Source organism: Hylobates moloch, unplaced genomic scaffold, assembly GCF_009828535.3.
Source record: "Hylobates moloch isolate HMO894 unplaced genomic scaffold, HMol_V3 SCAFFOLD_12, whole genome shotgun sequence".
Classification (NCBI taxonomy): Eukaryota; Metazoa; Chordata; class Mammalia; order Primates; family Hylobatidae; genus Hylobates; species Hylobates moloch.
In genome coordinates this window covers 62,718,718-62,733,327 of record NW_026652287.1, presented here as the reverse complement: position 1 = coordinate 62,733,327, position 14,610 = coordinate 62,718,718, and the positions used below count along the sequence as shown (strand labels likewise).

General features: G+C 52.2%; 1 protein-coding gene across 1 annotated transcript in view; it reads right to left on the bottom strand.

The window, feature by feature from the left end:
- GPI (glucose-6-phosphate isomerase) overlaps nt 1-14,610 on the bottom strand; it is a 35,945-nt gene extending 21,335 nt beyond the window's left edge. The window contains exons 1-9 of the mRNA XM_032170420.2: nt 14,458-14,610; nt 14,087-14,215; nt 13,039-13,129; nt 12,626-12,694; nt 10,793-10,912; nt 2,399-2,482; nt 2,104-2,250; nt 988-1,059; nt 430-474 (exon numbers count right to left, since the gene is read on the bottom strand). Of these exons, the coding sequence (XP_032026311.1) occupies nt 430-474; nt 988-1,059; nt 2,104-2,250; nt 2,399-2,482; nt 10,793-10,912; nt 12,626-12,694; nt 13,039-13,129; nt 14,087-14,208 (750 nt within the window). The 5' untranslated portion in view covers nt 14,209-14,215; nt 14,458-14,610. The remainder of the gene's footprint in view (nt 1-429; nt 475-987; nt 1,060-2,103; nt 2,251-2,398; nt 2,483-10,792; nt 10,913-12,625; nt 12,695-13,038; nt 13,130-14,086; nt 14,216-14,457) is intronic.

Sequence of the window (14,610 nt, the reverse complement as noted above, 5' to 3'; positions counted from 1 at the left end):
ACAAAACAACAATCACTAAGTAGGGGGCAAAATGTCACCTCCCTTCATTGGGACTTTATGTCCTTACGTGAAAAATGGAATGCATCCTCTATGCCTACCTAGCATGTCACATTTGGGGAGATGCTGGGTGCACAGGCCTAGGAAGGTCACGTGTATGAAGGGTTCTGGGTATCAGTCAGGCCTGGGAGATGGAAGAAGGGGTTATCGTGATCCCACTGACTCCAAGCCTCTCTCCTCAAAGCTGCAGAGGTTGAATGGGTAAATGTGGAAAAGGCAAGGAAGGCTTGCAGCCCACAGACAACCAAACCTTCCATACCATCAGCCAAGCCAAGATCCACCAGACCTATGAACCACGTCTCTGAGAGGCCATGACCTAGACATGCTGGGCCCTCCCAGGAAGGCAGTACAGGGGACCACGGGGGCACTTACCGTGTTGGTAGACAGGGCAACAAAGTGCTTCGCCACTGCAGAAGGCTACAAGAGACAGAGCCAAGTTACCAAACCCAGCCCAGGGAGACAAAGGGTAGTCACTTCCCATCACTAGAGGAACCAAGGCCCTGCATGGGACTGAGATTCCCAGTCCTTGGTTCTGAGACTGTTGGAGGAGGCCCACATCGAGGTCAAAGTCAAGAAAGCAGACGGGTCACAGGCCACCTGCTCATCCCATCTTACAAGCATACGGGGCTCAGGGACGTCCCTCCCCTATAAAATAGGTGTGGCCAAGAGTTCCTGCAGCGCCAAGGGTCTGCAGAGAAATGGCCATGCGAGGGCTGTCAACCAGTGAGAGCAGGTTCTGTCACATCTGCAAGGCTGGGTCTGGCAAAGCCAAGATGAACAATCATCTCATCTAGCAAAGGCAGGCACCGGCAAGGCCGCCTTCCACTTCCAACTTCAGGAGAAACAGGGCCAGACTTGGTCACTCAGGGGCCCACCCTGCTCTTCCCAGCCCAGAGGCTGACCACGAGGGAGGCCGTATAGCCCACTCACATCCTTGGCCGCCTGGAGAAACCACTCCTTCGCCGTCTCCGCATTTGTGATGGTCTCCTGGGTGGTAAAGGTCTGCAATCGAAGAGAACAGCAGTGGGCGCCCAAGCTTAGGGGTGGGTGCAGGCCTTGAGCCAGGGTTCAGCAGCAGAAGCCAAGGCAATGCCCAGTTGTCACATGGAGCAGTATTTGCAGGTCAGTGACAGTGACACCACAAAACCTCCTGAGATTCCAGCTCTTTAAAACCAGAGGAGGGGGGCTGGTAAACACACACCCGCCACCCTAAGCCTGCAGGTCAAAGGCCGCAGCTTCTCCCCTGAGGGGCTGCAGTCAGCCTGAGGCTCTCTTTGGCCCAGGCTGGAAGGTATCTCAGAATTCACATGGAATTCTTCATATTTTATGTAAATTCATGTGAGTAAATAGAGCATAAATAACAACAAACAAAACCCCTCTATTATCAGGGCATGGCTCCAAAATCAGAAAGGAGCAAGCATGGCTGGGCATGGTGGCTCAAGACTGTAATCCCAGCACTTTGGGAGGCTGAGGGGGGCACATCACCTGAGGTCAGGAGTTCAAGACCAGCATGGCCAACATGGTGAAACCCCATCTCTACTAAAAAATAATAATAATAAATTAATTAATAATAAAATTACCCAGGTGTGGTGGTGTGCGCCTAGTCCCAGCTACTTGGGAGACTGAGGCAGGAGAATCGCTTGAAACCCGGGAGACGGAGATTGCAGTGAGCTGAGATCACGCCACTACACTCCAGCCCGGGCGACAGAGCCAGACTCTGTCTCAAAAAAAAAAAAAAGGAGTAGGCATAAAGGACAGGTTTGTAAGAAAGTGGCAAGCAGTCCCAGACTAAGCAGAGATGCTGCAAGGCGAGTGGGTGCGGTCAGGACACAAAGGTTCAAACTGATGTGTTCAGGCTTTCCTCAGTCAACCTTGTTTGCTGCCAGGCATGGAAACGGTCCAGGGCAGCTGTACTGACCTGATCCACAAACCATGGTTCACTTGGAACCCAAGAGGGACCAATGGCCAGGGGGATGGCAAGACAGCCGTCCCTCCCCACCCCAACACACACAGGGCCAGGGACCGGGCAGTTTTCGGCGCTCATACCTTGGAGGCAATGATGAACAGGGAGGACTCAGGGTTCAGCTGGGCCAGGGTTTTGGCAATGTGAGTTCCATCAATGTTGGAGACATACCAGACGCGGGGACCTCCTGAAGAGTATGGCTTAAGGGCTTCAGTCACCATGAGGGGTCCCTGGTGGGAGACACAGCATCAGAGAATAAGAATTTAAGGCTCACGAAAAGTGGAGACAGCCAGGTCCCATCCCTGGAGAAAGTAAGGAACTGGGTGGGACCAACAGTGCCCAGACTCCCACCCTACCCCAAGGCAGTTTTCTCCTCACCAGGTCGGAGCCGCCAATGCCAATGTTGATGACGTCCGTGATGGTCTTGCCTGTGTACCCCTTCCAGTCACCGCTCCGGACACGCTGGCACGGGGGGAAGATGCCGTCAGCCCAAACCCCCAGGCATAAGCCGCTGCTCAAAAACATCATTACTGCCGTGTCCTGGTGCCTCAGTCCCAGCTTTCAGGCCCTCGCAGGTGCCTCTATTTTTTTGTTTTTAATTTACTGTGTGTGTGTGTGTGTGTGTGTGTGTGTGTGTGTGTGTGTGTGTGTGTGTGTGTGTGTATATGTGTGTATATATATATATATGTATATATATATTTTTTTTTTTTTTTTTTTTTTTTTTTTGAGACGAAGTCTTGCTCTGTCGCCCAGGCTGGAGTGCAGCGGCATGATCGCAGCTCACTGCAACCTCCCCCTCCCCAGTTCACGCCATTCTCCTGCCTCAGCCTCCTAAGTAGCTGGGACTACAGGCACATTCCACTACGCCCAGCTAATTTTTTTTGTATTTTCAGTAGAGACGGGGTTTCACCGTGTTAGCCAGGATGGTCTTGATCTCCTGACCCCGTGATCCGCCCGCCTCAGCCTCCCAAAGTGTTTGGATTACAGGCGTGAGCCACCACATCCGGCTATTTATTTATTTTTAATTTTTTTTTTTGAGACAGAGTCTCCACTTTCTGGGTTCTAACAATTCTCATGCCTCAGTCTCTTAAGCAGCTGGGACTACAGGCCTGCACCACCACCATGCCTAGCTAATTTTTTTGTATTTTTAGTAGGGACAGGGTTTCGCCATGTTGGCCAGGCTGGTCTCAAATTATTGGCCTCAAGTGATCTGCCCAGCTCAGCCTCCCAAAGTGCTAGAATCACAGGTGTGAGCCACTGCGCCTCGCTATTTATTTATTTTTAAAACTGTGCCTTAGGGGCCAGGCAGGGTGGCTCAAGGCTGAGACAGGAGGATTGCTTGAGCCCAGGAAGTTGAGGCTGCAGCAAGCTAAGATGGCAACACTGCACCTCTAGCCTAGGTGACAGAGGAAGACCCTGACTCCAAAAAACAGAACAAAATGCTCTGCCTTAGCCTTTTTTTTTTTTTTTTTCACTCTGTCACCCAGGCTGGCGCATAATAGCACGATCTCAGCTCACTGCAGCCTCCGCCTCCAGGCTCCAGGGTTCAAGCGATTCTCCTGCCTCAGCCTCCCAAGTAGCTGGGATTACAGGCACCTGCCACCCTGCCCAGCTAATTTTTAGTATTTTCAGTAGAGACAGGGTTTCGCCGTGTTGGCCAGGCTGGTCTCAAACTCCTGACCTCAGGTGATCCACCTGCCTCAGCCTCCCAAAGTGCTTGGATTACAGGCTTGAGCCACCACGCAAAGCCTATTTTATTTTTTGTAGACACAGTGTCTTGCTATGTTGCCCAGCCTGGTCTCTAACTCTTGGCCTCAAATAATCCTCCCATCTTGACCTCCCAAAGTGTTGGGATTACAGGTGTGAGCCACTACACAAGGCCTAGGAGTCTCTGGAGACCACACTGGTCCCTACCACACTCACCACCAACTAGACTGTTTCCTGGTTACAACTGTGAGACATCCCTATCTTACAGTGACACTGTCAGAATCTGCAAAACCAGGGATAACTCGGCAGAATCTGCTATGCCAGAGACCAAGAGATGTGAAATGCTGAAAACTGTGACTGGGCTATGCCGGGGAAAGGAGTATCAGATCCGCAGCCAGTCTCCAAACAGACGCCAGTGATCCTTGCTTCCTGTAACTCATGCCCCTGCATAGCTTCCGCCTGTGCTGGGAGGGGTGACCTGTGCACCCATCAGGAGACTGCAGAAAGGGTGAAATGTGACTTTAGAAGTGAGTTCAGAGAACGTGCAGTTTCTGCTTTGCTCTCTTGGATGACTCACTTTGGGGAAGCTGTCTATCATGTTGTGAAGACATTCAAACAGTTTCATAAAGAGGCCCACGCGGCAGGGAAGTGAGGCCTTTTTCCAACAGTCACAGCCAACTCGCTTCCTGTGTATGCAACACCTTAGAGGGGGGTCCTCCAAACCCATCAAAACTTCTGATAACTGGGGCGCTGGCCAACATCTTGACTACAGCCTCATGAGAGATCCCCAAACCAAGACCAACCAGCTAAGCCGCTCCCAAACTTCTGACCCACAGACACTGTGAGAGGTAATAAAAGTTTACTGCTAGGCCGGGCATGGTGGCTCACACCTGTAACCCCAGCACTTCGGGAGGCCGAGGCAGGCGGATCACAAGGTCAGGAGTTCGAGACCAGCCTGGCCAACATGGTGAAACCCCATCTCTACTAAAAAAAAAATACAAAAATTATCCAGGCATGGTGGCATGTGCCTGTAATCTCAGCTACTCGGGAGGCTGAGGCAGGAGAATTGCTTAAACCCAGGAGGCAGAGGTTGCAGTGAGCCGAGATCACGCCATTGCACTCTAGCCTGGGCGACAGAGCAAGACTCCGTCTCAAAAAAAAAAAAAAAAAAGTGTATTGCTGTTTTAACCCAAGTTCTGATGTCATTTGTTATACAATGATAGATAACTAATACAGATTTTGGTACCAGAAGTACAGTGTGGTCATAATAAAAACCTAAATATGCAGGCCGGACTCAGTGGCTCATGCCTATAATCCCAGCACTTACTGAGAAACTGAGGCAGGAGGATCACTTGAGCCCAAGAGTTTAAAACTAGCCTGGGCAACATAGCAAGACCTCGTCTCTACAAAAAATAAAAAAGTAGCCAGGCACGGTGACATGTGCCTGTAGTCCCAGCGACTTAGAAGGTTGAGGTGGGGGTTGCTTGAGCCCAGGAGTTTGAGGCTGCAGTGAGCGGTGACTGCACCACTGCACTCCAGCCTGGGCGACAGAGTGAGACCCCATCTCAAAAAAAAAAAAAAAAAAAAAAAAAAAAAAGAAAGAAAGAAAGAAAAGAAAATAAATTATCCCATACCTACCAGTCATCCTATGCCCACCTCACCATTGTATGTTGGGTGTGTGAGGGGTAATTTGTCTCTTTAAATTCGCATGTCTTCAGATTGAAAGGAACTGTACTTGAGTTGTACTAAAGGAAATGCAGGTACTACTACACCTGTACTTGACAAGATGAGGTTCTAGACTTCCAATAGACTTCTAATACTGTAACAGAATATGGACTTAGGAGAAAGTGAGTGGGGTATCTGCGTGTGGAAGGAACACAAATCAATCACTAGGCGCCAGAAGCGGGACTATGATAGCCCCCCACCTTCTAAGATGATGACCAGTGGTCCTTGTCTCCTGGCATTAACCCACTGGTGCAGTCCCTTCCCATGATGACCAGAGCTGATCTGTAACACCAACAGGGTATTATAGAAATCAAAGAGTGTAGCCGGGCATGGTGGTTCACCCTGTAATCCTAGCACTTTGGGTGGGCAAGGCAGGAGGATCACTTGAGATCAGGAGTTCGAGACCAGCCTGGCCAAAATGGTGAAACCCCATGTCTACTAAAAAAATTAAAAAAAAAAAAAAAAGGCGGGCATGGTGGCAGGCACCTGTAATCCCAGCTACTCGGAAGGCTAAGGCAGGAGAATCACTTGAGCTGGGGACTGGAGGTTGCAGTGAGCCAAGATCACACCATTATACTCCGGCCTGGGCAACAAGAGTGAAACTCCGTCTCAAAAAAAAAGAAAGAATGTGAATCCTGATATTAGGTCACAAAAGACCTCCAGGCATCTGCCTTGCTCTCTATTGGATCACTCACTCTGGGAGAAACAAGCTGCCTTGTCATGAGGACACTGGAACTGTCTGTGCCTCCCAAAGCCAGCACTGCTAGTGAGCCATCTTCAAAGCAGACCCTCCAGCCCCCACGAAGCCTTCAAATGACCACATCCTTAGCCAACATCTTGACTGCAACCTTACAATATCAGAGCCACTACACCAAATGCAGCCACTGCAAATTCCCCACCTAAAGAGATGGTGATTGTTGCTTCTAGTTGCTAAATTTTGGAATAATTTCCCACACATCAATAAAAAATTAGTATACACTAATAAGATCCAGCAATTTTCTTTTCTTTTTTTTTTTTTTTTTGGAGATGGAATCTTGTTCTGTCACCCAGGCTAGAGTGCAGTGGTGCTATCTCAGCTTACTGAAACCTCCACCTCCCGGGTTCAAACGATTCTCTTGCCTCAGCCTCCCAAGTAACTGGGACTACCGGCATGCACCACAATGCCCAGTTATAAATTATTATTATTATTATATTTTTTTGAGACGGAGTCTCGCTCTGTCACCCAGGCTGGAGTGCAGTGGCCCCATCTCGGCTCTCAGTAACCTCCACCTCCTGGGTTCAAATGATACTGCTGCTTCAGTCTCCTGAGTAGCTGGAATTATGGGCGCCTGCCACTACCCCCGGCTAATTTTGTTTGTATTTTTAGTAGAGACGGGTTTTGCCATGTAGGCCAGGCTGGTCTCAAACTCTTGACCTGAAGTGATCCGCCCACCTCGGCCTCCCAAAGTGCTAGGACTACAGGTGTGAGCCACAGCACCCAGAATATAAATTACTTCTTAATCAAAAAAAAAAAAAAAAAATAGGCCGGGCACGGTGGCTCACGCCTATAATCCCAGCACTTTGGGAGGCTGAGGTGGTCGGATTATGAAGTCAGGAGTTCGAAACCAGCCTGGCCAACATGGTGAAACTCCGTCTCTACTAAAAATACAAAAATTAGCTGGGCGTGGTGGCAGGCACCTGTAATCCCAGCTACTCGGGAGGCTGAGGCAGGAGAATCACTTGAACCTGGGAGGCAGAGGTTGCAGTGAACCGAGATCAGGCCATTGCACTCCAGCCTGGGTGAAAGAGAGAGACTCCGTCTCAAAAAACAAACAAACAAACAAAAGACAGGGTCTAGGTTGCCCAGGCTAGTCTTGAACTCCTGGCCTGCAGTGATCCCATTCACCCTTCCAAAATGCTGGGATTATACAACAGCCACTGCACCTTGCTGGGTATTTTTTAGTTTTGTTTTAACGACAGAGTCTCGCTCTGTTGCTTGGCCTGGAATGTAGGAGTATGATCATTGCTCACTGCAGCTTCAAACTCCTGGGCTCAAGCAATTCTCCCGCCTCAGCCTCCTAAGCAGCCAGGGACCAAAAAAAAAAAAAAAAGCAAGTCTCCTTTCCCGACTATCAAAGGTTTGTTATAATGAAGCATCCCAGAGGAAAAATGTGTCTTTTTCTTTTTTTTTTTTTTTCTTTTTTGAGACAAAGTCTCAGTCTGTTGCCCAAGCTGGAGTGCAGTAGCGTGATCCCCGCTCACTGCAACCTCCACCTCTGGGGTTCAAGTGATTCTCCTGCCTCAGCCTCCCGAGTAGCTGGGACTACAGGCATGCGCCACCATGCCCGGCTAACTTTTTTGTATTTTTTTTAGTAGAGATGGGGTTTCACTATGTTGGCCAGGCTTGTCTTGAACTCCTGACCTCGTGATCCGCCCACCTCGGCCTCCCAAGGTGCTAGGATTACAGGTGTGAGCCACCGCACCCAGCCAAATGTGTCTATCTTTATTACAATTACACCCAGCCTTCATTTGACCAAATGAGGCTTTACCATACCCACCAATTCTGCAACTTCCTTTTTCACCTTCCCAGTCCATCCTGAACAGCATGGCAGGTCAATCCAACTGTAGCTCCCTAATTCCTAATGGTGCCCAGGATGACAGTATATGAATATGTGCTGACTCTACTTGGTAAGTCCCCTGATAAATGAGTACAGCTTGGTTTCAGGTTTTGCCACTACAATCAAGGTCACAGTGAACATCTTCACCCAATCTTGGCAAACTTTGGAGAGCGTAGCCATGGGGAATGTTCCTCACCAGGGGATTACTACCATTCAGCAACTTTTTTTGAACTATAAATACCTTATCAGCCTGAGTCAGGTACTCCAGTGGCCAGCTTTAAGGGAAGGCTTTCCTGGAAACAGCACCCCAGACAGTGCAGTGCCACCCTCGCCATGTGGCATGGCTGAGCACACCCAGACCGATCACACAGCACTAGGCTTTTAATGCACTTCAGCTCTGCCATTCACAGCAGATGGCTGAAAAGACCCTGCCGCACACCCAAAGACCGTCACATGGGCTGACCACCCTAAGTGACATTCAGGAAATCCAGATGCCCATCAGGACCCCACAACTTTCTTGCCCTGGAGGCGTCTCACTCTGTCACCCGAGCTGGAGGACAGTGGCATGATCTCGGCTCGCTACAGCCTCAACCTCCCGGGCTCAAGCAATCCTCTCACCTCAGCCTCCCAAATAGCTGGGATACACCACCACGCCTGGCTAATTTATTTATTTTTTGCAGAGATGGGTTGCGGTTTTTTTTTTTTTTTGAGACAGAGTCTCATTCTATCTCCCAGGCTGGAGTGCAGTAGCGTGATCTTGGCTCACTGCAACCTCCGCCTCCCAGGTTCAAGAGATTCTCCTGCCTCAGCCTCCCCAGTAGCTGGTATTACAGGTGCTCGCCACCATGCCCAGGTAATTTTTTTGTATTTTTAGTAGAGACAGCGTTTCACCATGTTGATCAGGCTGATCTCAAACTCCTGACCTCACATGATCCACCTGCCTCAGCCTCCCAGAGTGCTGGGATTACAGGCATGAGCCACCGCGCCCAGCCCATTTTCAGGTCTGAAAGTGGCTCTTGGCCAAAGTAACTGGACTTTGACCAGCCACACGTGGAGGCCACTGCTCCTAGGACAAGCAGCAAATGATCACGGCTGACAAGAGCTTAGACGATCACCCTCGGAGCATGCATAGCCCACACAGACACACCGGCATCACCCTCGTTCTCCAGACATGAGGATGTCTGCCAACCCACCCCTGCAGAATCACCGCTAGGATAGACACTGAGGCAAGTGCTTGACGTGGGGAAACTTAGCTGGTCTCTGAGGCAACCTCTACCATCCTACACACAAGGAAAAGAAGGCATGTTACATGCACTGTCACTGACACACGGACACTGCTTACATACTTCCAGGTGGAAATAAGCTTCAGAGGAGCAGGGAGAAAACCAACCTGTGTGCATGTGCACGTGTGTACGTGTTTCAAAGAGATGACGACAGATGTGTTATGTGCACAGGAACTTTCTGGAAGACTTCACAGGAAAACTTTTCTGGTTTTTAAATTTATTTTTTGAGACAGGATCTTGCTCTGTTGCCCAGGCTGGAGTGCAGTGGTGTCACCATGGCTCACTGCAGCCTCAACTTCCCAGGCTCAAGCCATCCTCCCACCTCAGCCTCCTGAATAGTTGGGACTAGAGATATGAGCTGCTGCGCCTGGCTACAGGAAACTTTACAAAGGCTGCTTCTGGAGGTTAGCTGGGAATGGGGATGAGGAAATTTTTTTGTTTTTTTCGACAGAGTCTCCCTCTGTCTCCCAGGCTGGAGTGCAGTGGCGCGATCGCAGCTCACTGCAACCTCTGCCACCTGGGTTCAAGCGATTCTCCTGCCTCAGCCTCCCAAGTAGCTGGGATTACAGGCATATATCACCACACCTGGCAAGTTTTTGTATTTTTAGTGGAGATGGGGTTTCACCATGATGGCCAGGCTGGTCTCGAACTCCTTACCTCAAGTGATCCACCCGCCTCGGCCTCTCAAAGTTCTGGAATCACAGGCATGAGCCATCACGCCCAGCCAGGGTTGAGGAAATTTTACAATGTTTTATCTATTTCTAGACTGGGTGATAAGGGCATATGACAAAAGAGATTAGAAAAAGCTCCTTCCGGCCAGGCGCAGTGGCTCATGCCTGTAATCCCAGGTGAGGCAGGCAGATCACCTGAGGTCAGGGGTTCGAGACCAGCCTGGCCAACATGATGAAACCCCGTCTCTACTAAAAATACAAAAATTAGTTGGGCAGGGTGGCACATAATTGTAATCCCAGCTACTCGGGAGGCTGAGGTAGAATAGCTTGAATCCAGGAGGTGGAGGTTGCAGTGAGCTGAGATTGCACCACTGCACTCCAGTCTAGGTGACAGAGTGAGACTCCGTCTCAAAAAAAAAAAAAAAAAAAAAAAAAAAAGAGAAAAGAAAAAGCTCCTTCCTTTCCTGACTGTCCTGTCTCTCAGGGGCCCCACTTTTCATTTCAAGCCTCTGTGGTTTGTCACCATGAGTCCACAGGTGTCTATAATTCAGGAAAGAAACTGGCCCCACTTCTGCCAGCAGCAGGTTCCCTCAGAGCAGAGCCAGGAGAAATTCAGGCCTCAGCAGAGACCCCAGGGTCAGCGATCACATAGGCAACCCCTCCCTTAAGCTGCATTGAGAACCTGAGTCCTGCCTCCAGGAAAAGGGGAAGAGCTGCCCCTCAGGGCTCCCAGATTCCCAAATACTCACACACACGGCCAAGGGTGAGTCCGGCGCAGTAGCCACTTACCTGGCAGAAAGACTTCATCTTGTCCAGAACCTTGTTGACCTCTGGCATCACGTCCTTGCCGTCTACCAGGATGGGTGTGTTTGACCGGTTCCGCAGAGCCACGTGCAGCACGGCTCGACCCTGGGGATGAGGATCAGGGTGTAAAGACTGTCCCCGCAACCCCAGGCAGCCATGCTCCCAGCTGGGCATGGTGCCATAGCTCGGCCCTCTATCCACTAGACAGGCAGGCCCTGAGGTCTCTGTCAGCACTATAACCTTGTTCCAAGAACTCACTGTATGCTTCGAGGAGTAGGAGCTCCCCAAGGACTTATGTGCTGCAGTCAGGAAGAGATGAGGGGACCCATATATGCCTAGGACAGGCCCCGAAGGCCTGCCAGAGGTGCTCAGGGCACGAACAGTGAGAGAAAAGAGGAATAGTGAATGGCAGAGAATGGCGAAAACACATGTCAGAAACAAGCAATATATGCTTTCAGAGGCCGGGCGCCATGGCTCACGTCTGTAATCCCAGAACTCTGGGAGGCCACGGCAGGTGGATAACTTGAGGTCAGGAATTCGAGACCAGCCTGGCCAACATGGTGACATCTTGTCTCTACTAAAAATACAAAAATTAACCAGGTGGGGTGGCACACATCTGTAGTTCCAGCTACTCAGGAAGCTGAGGCAGAGAATCGCCTGAACTCATTAGACAGAGGCTGCAGTGAGCCAAGATCGCACCACTGCACTCCAGCCTGGGCGACAGAGCAAGACTCCACCTCAAAATAAATAAATAAATAAATAAACACTTTCCGAAGATGAGCGCTCATGAAGCCTGAAGTAACCTCATCCTTCCAATGCATGTCCATGGTGTTTGCTGGCACCTTTTAGGCAGTGTCCTCAGCTCCTTGGATTTGCAGCAAGGCATGCAACTCAAGCTTCCCTCACCAAGCAGCCCGATAACTACCAACTGCCAGGAACCAAACCAGACTTGAAGTCTGTGACTGGTGCCAGGCGGCTGGCCCAGCCACGTGAGTGAAACGGCCTGAAGTTAGCAGAGGAGTCCTTGAGGGAAGGTCTAAAGACCCCAGGTGGGCAGGAAAAGGATCATCTTGGGATTCCAACCCAGTGAGAGGCTTGCTAAGGCGGAGGGCTTCATGCCACCCCACTCTCACCCTGCCAGACCCCACTCCTGCCCCACATTTTATTGGTGAATGCACTCCTCCAGAAAGCCTTCCTTGATTGCATCCTCTCTCAGCTTAGACCCACAATGCAAGACAGGTTGAGTGTGAATCTCCACTGTGCCTCTTACAGCTATGACATCTTAGATAAGTGATGTGACCTCTGAACCTCAGACTCCTCACATGTAAGAGGAGGATAATGACATCATGAGGACAGAATCTGGGTGCTCAGTGACCATTATACCAGGCTGGGCTCCCATACTGAGTCAGGAACAGGGGCCCCCAGGCCTGGCCTCACCACTGCTTCCTACTGACTCCTACTGCTTGAGTCTTTAGTGACCTAAGATTCTTCTTGTCACTACTAAAACTTGCAGCGAGGATATATTAGAGTTAATTTCTCCAAGAAAATGTCAGCCTTGAGAAACTCTCCCTCTGGGTATGAGATGTGCTCCTCCCAGGCAGACACTGGGAACCATTCCAAGGAGCTCACCAAACCAATCTTGTGGAAGACAAACCCCAAAGCCCTGCTACAAGCAGGAGGAAAAAGGCCTCCAGGCCCCTCATTAAGCAAAAGCATTGCCCAAGAGAAGGGGTGAAGACACAGGGTGATGCGGCTAACAGTCAGATAAACCCCAAAGGGAAGGAAGGAGGCCCCAGAGGGTATGTGGGGCCTGCTCACCTCGGTGTAGTTGATCTTCTCACCATTGAACATCCGCTCCCGGGCAGCCTCCACACCCCTGGACTTGGCCTAGGAAGAGACGATACTGAGGCTTGGTCCCACCCACACTGGCCACCCCAAGTGTCAGCCCCCAAACACAAGGCTTGGTGCTGTCCCCAGTGAGACAGACAGATGGCTGCTGTCTGGTTCCCTCTCCCACTGTCTGGGAAGGGTCTACTCAGACATCAGTCACTGGGGTCCCTGGGATGCTGCTTAGAACCTAAGCCAGGGACAGGTGCCTCACCAGCACAGAGGAGGTCACCGAGGTCTAATGAGAGAAAGAACTCAAGATACTCAAGGTCCTGGGGACTCCCAGGAGCCCAGCTCACCCACCCTGTCGGTTACCAGTTACGCTTCCCCAAGCAGAACATTACCAGGTCCACCAGCATCCGCATCACGTCTTCTGTCACCAGGTTCTTGGAGTAATCCACCAGGATATGCCCATGATTGGTGTTGAGGGTCAAGCTGCAGAAAGATGGAGATGCTGCTGACCACACCCTGGTCTCCCTAGTGAGGAGCCATGCCCTAAGCAGGAGCTGTTCCCAGAAGAAACATCCTCTCTGACCCACGCCCCACAAGGGCCGCGGCCACCCAGCACAGTGGTGGTGTCTGTCACCTGCTGGCCCACCAGGATGATCTGCAACAGCAGCACAGAGAAAGAAGCCATCCTCACAGACCCTAGATGCAGGCAGACCCTGGATGAGGAGCCCGGACTGAAGCGGGGGACCACCCCCTCCCAGGGCTTCCACTTTCTGCCGTAAGTTACTCAGGCACCCATCCAGATGACAGGGATGGCCATCGGGACGTCTAGCCCGGAGCCACAGTCGCTCCCCGCCCCTCCTTCACCAGCATCAGTGGTCAGAGCTCCGTTGGCCGCACTCCCGCCCATGATTTCCTCCAACACTCCTTCCCACTTGCCGGTCGTGCACAGGTCTTTTCTGCAGGAATCACGCCCGACGTCTCCACCCTTCCACCCAGCTCCCTCAAACCCCCCCCCGCCCGGGCTGCCCGCCCTGCAGACGGTCCCAAGCCCATGTGGCCAGGAGCGGATGGAAAGGGACAGCCCTTTCCCGCTTGCTGCGTCAGCCAGGGCCTCTCTTCACAACTGCTAAAGGAGCCCCCGCTCAAATGGCCGGAGCTGCACGGGGAGGGGGAGGGGAAATGTCCCCATGGAGGGGCCTGTTTTTCCTCATAACAAAGCAGACCCGGGGCCGAGACTCCCGGCGAGGCCGCAAGCCCCCAGGAACGCACTCCAAGGAGACTCCAAGGACGAAGTGCGGCCTCGGCCTGGGCCCCAGTCCGTGGCCTGGAGGTCGGGAACTGGGGTCCCCGGGCACCGCTGCCCCCGCCTCCAGACCCCAGGCCCGCGTGCCCGGCTCCGGGCGCCGCGCGTGGCAGCCCCCGCCTCCGACCCGCCCGCACCTGAAGTGGTTGAAGCGGTCCTTGTTGGCATCGAAGAGGCGGCGCAGGTTCAGCTCGGAGCCGTGCTCGCGGTACCATTGCTGCAGCTTCTGGAACTGGGGGTCCCGGGTGAGAGCGGACATGGCGGGACTAGAAGGTACACTGACTGAGACGCGCGCAGAGGAGGAAGGAGCGCCGGCAGCGCGCGGCAAGCGAGGCGCGGAGGCGCGCGGCGGCCTTTATGGCGCAGGCGCCCGGCCCGGCCCCACCCCTGGGCCCCGGCCCCGCCCCCGACCCCGCCCCCGACCCGCTCCCCGATACCCAGGGCGGGTGCCCGCTGAGCGACCTTGCCCGCGGCCGCCGATCTGGGGCCTCAGCTCCTCTCTCCCTACCTCTTGCGCCGCCGCTTTGCTGGCCTCTGCCCGGAAGTGGCAGTGGGGAGGGTGGGCAGAGCCCGGGGATCACTGGAGCCCAGGAGTTAGAGGCTGCAGAGAGCTACCATCGCGCCACTGCACTCCCTGTGCACTGGTCGGCTTCATTCATTC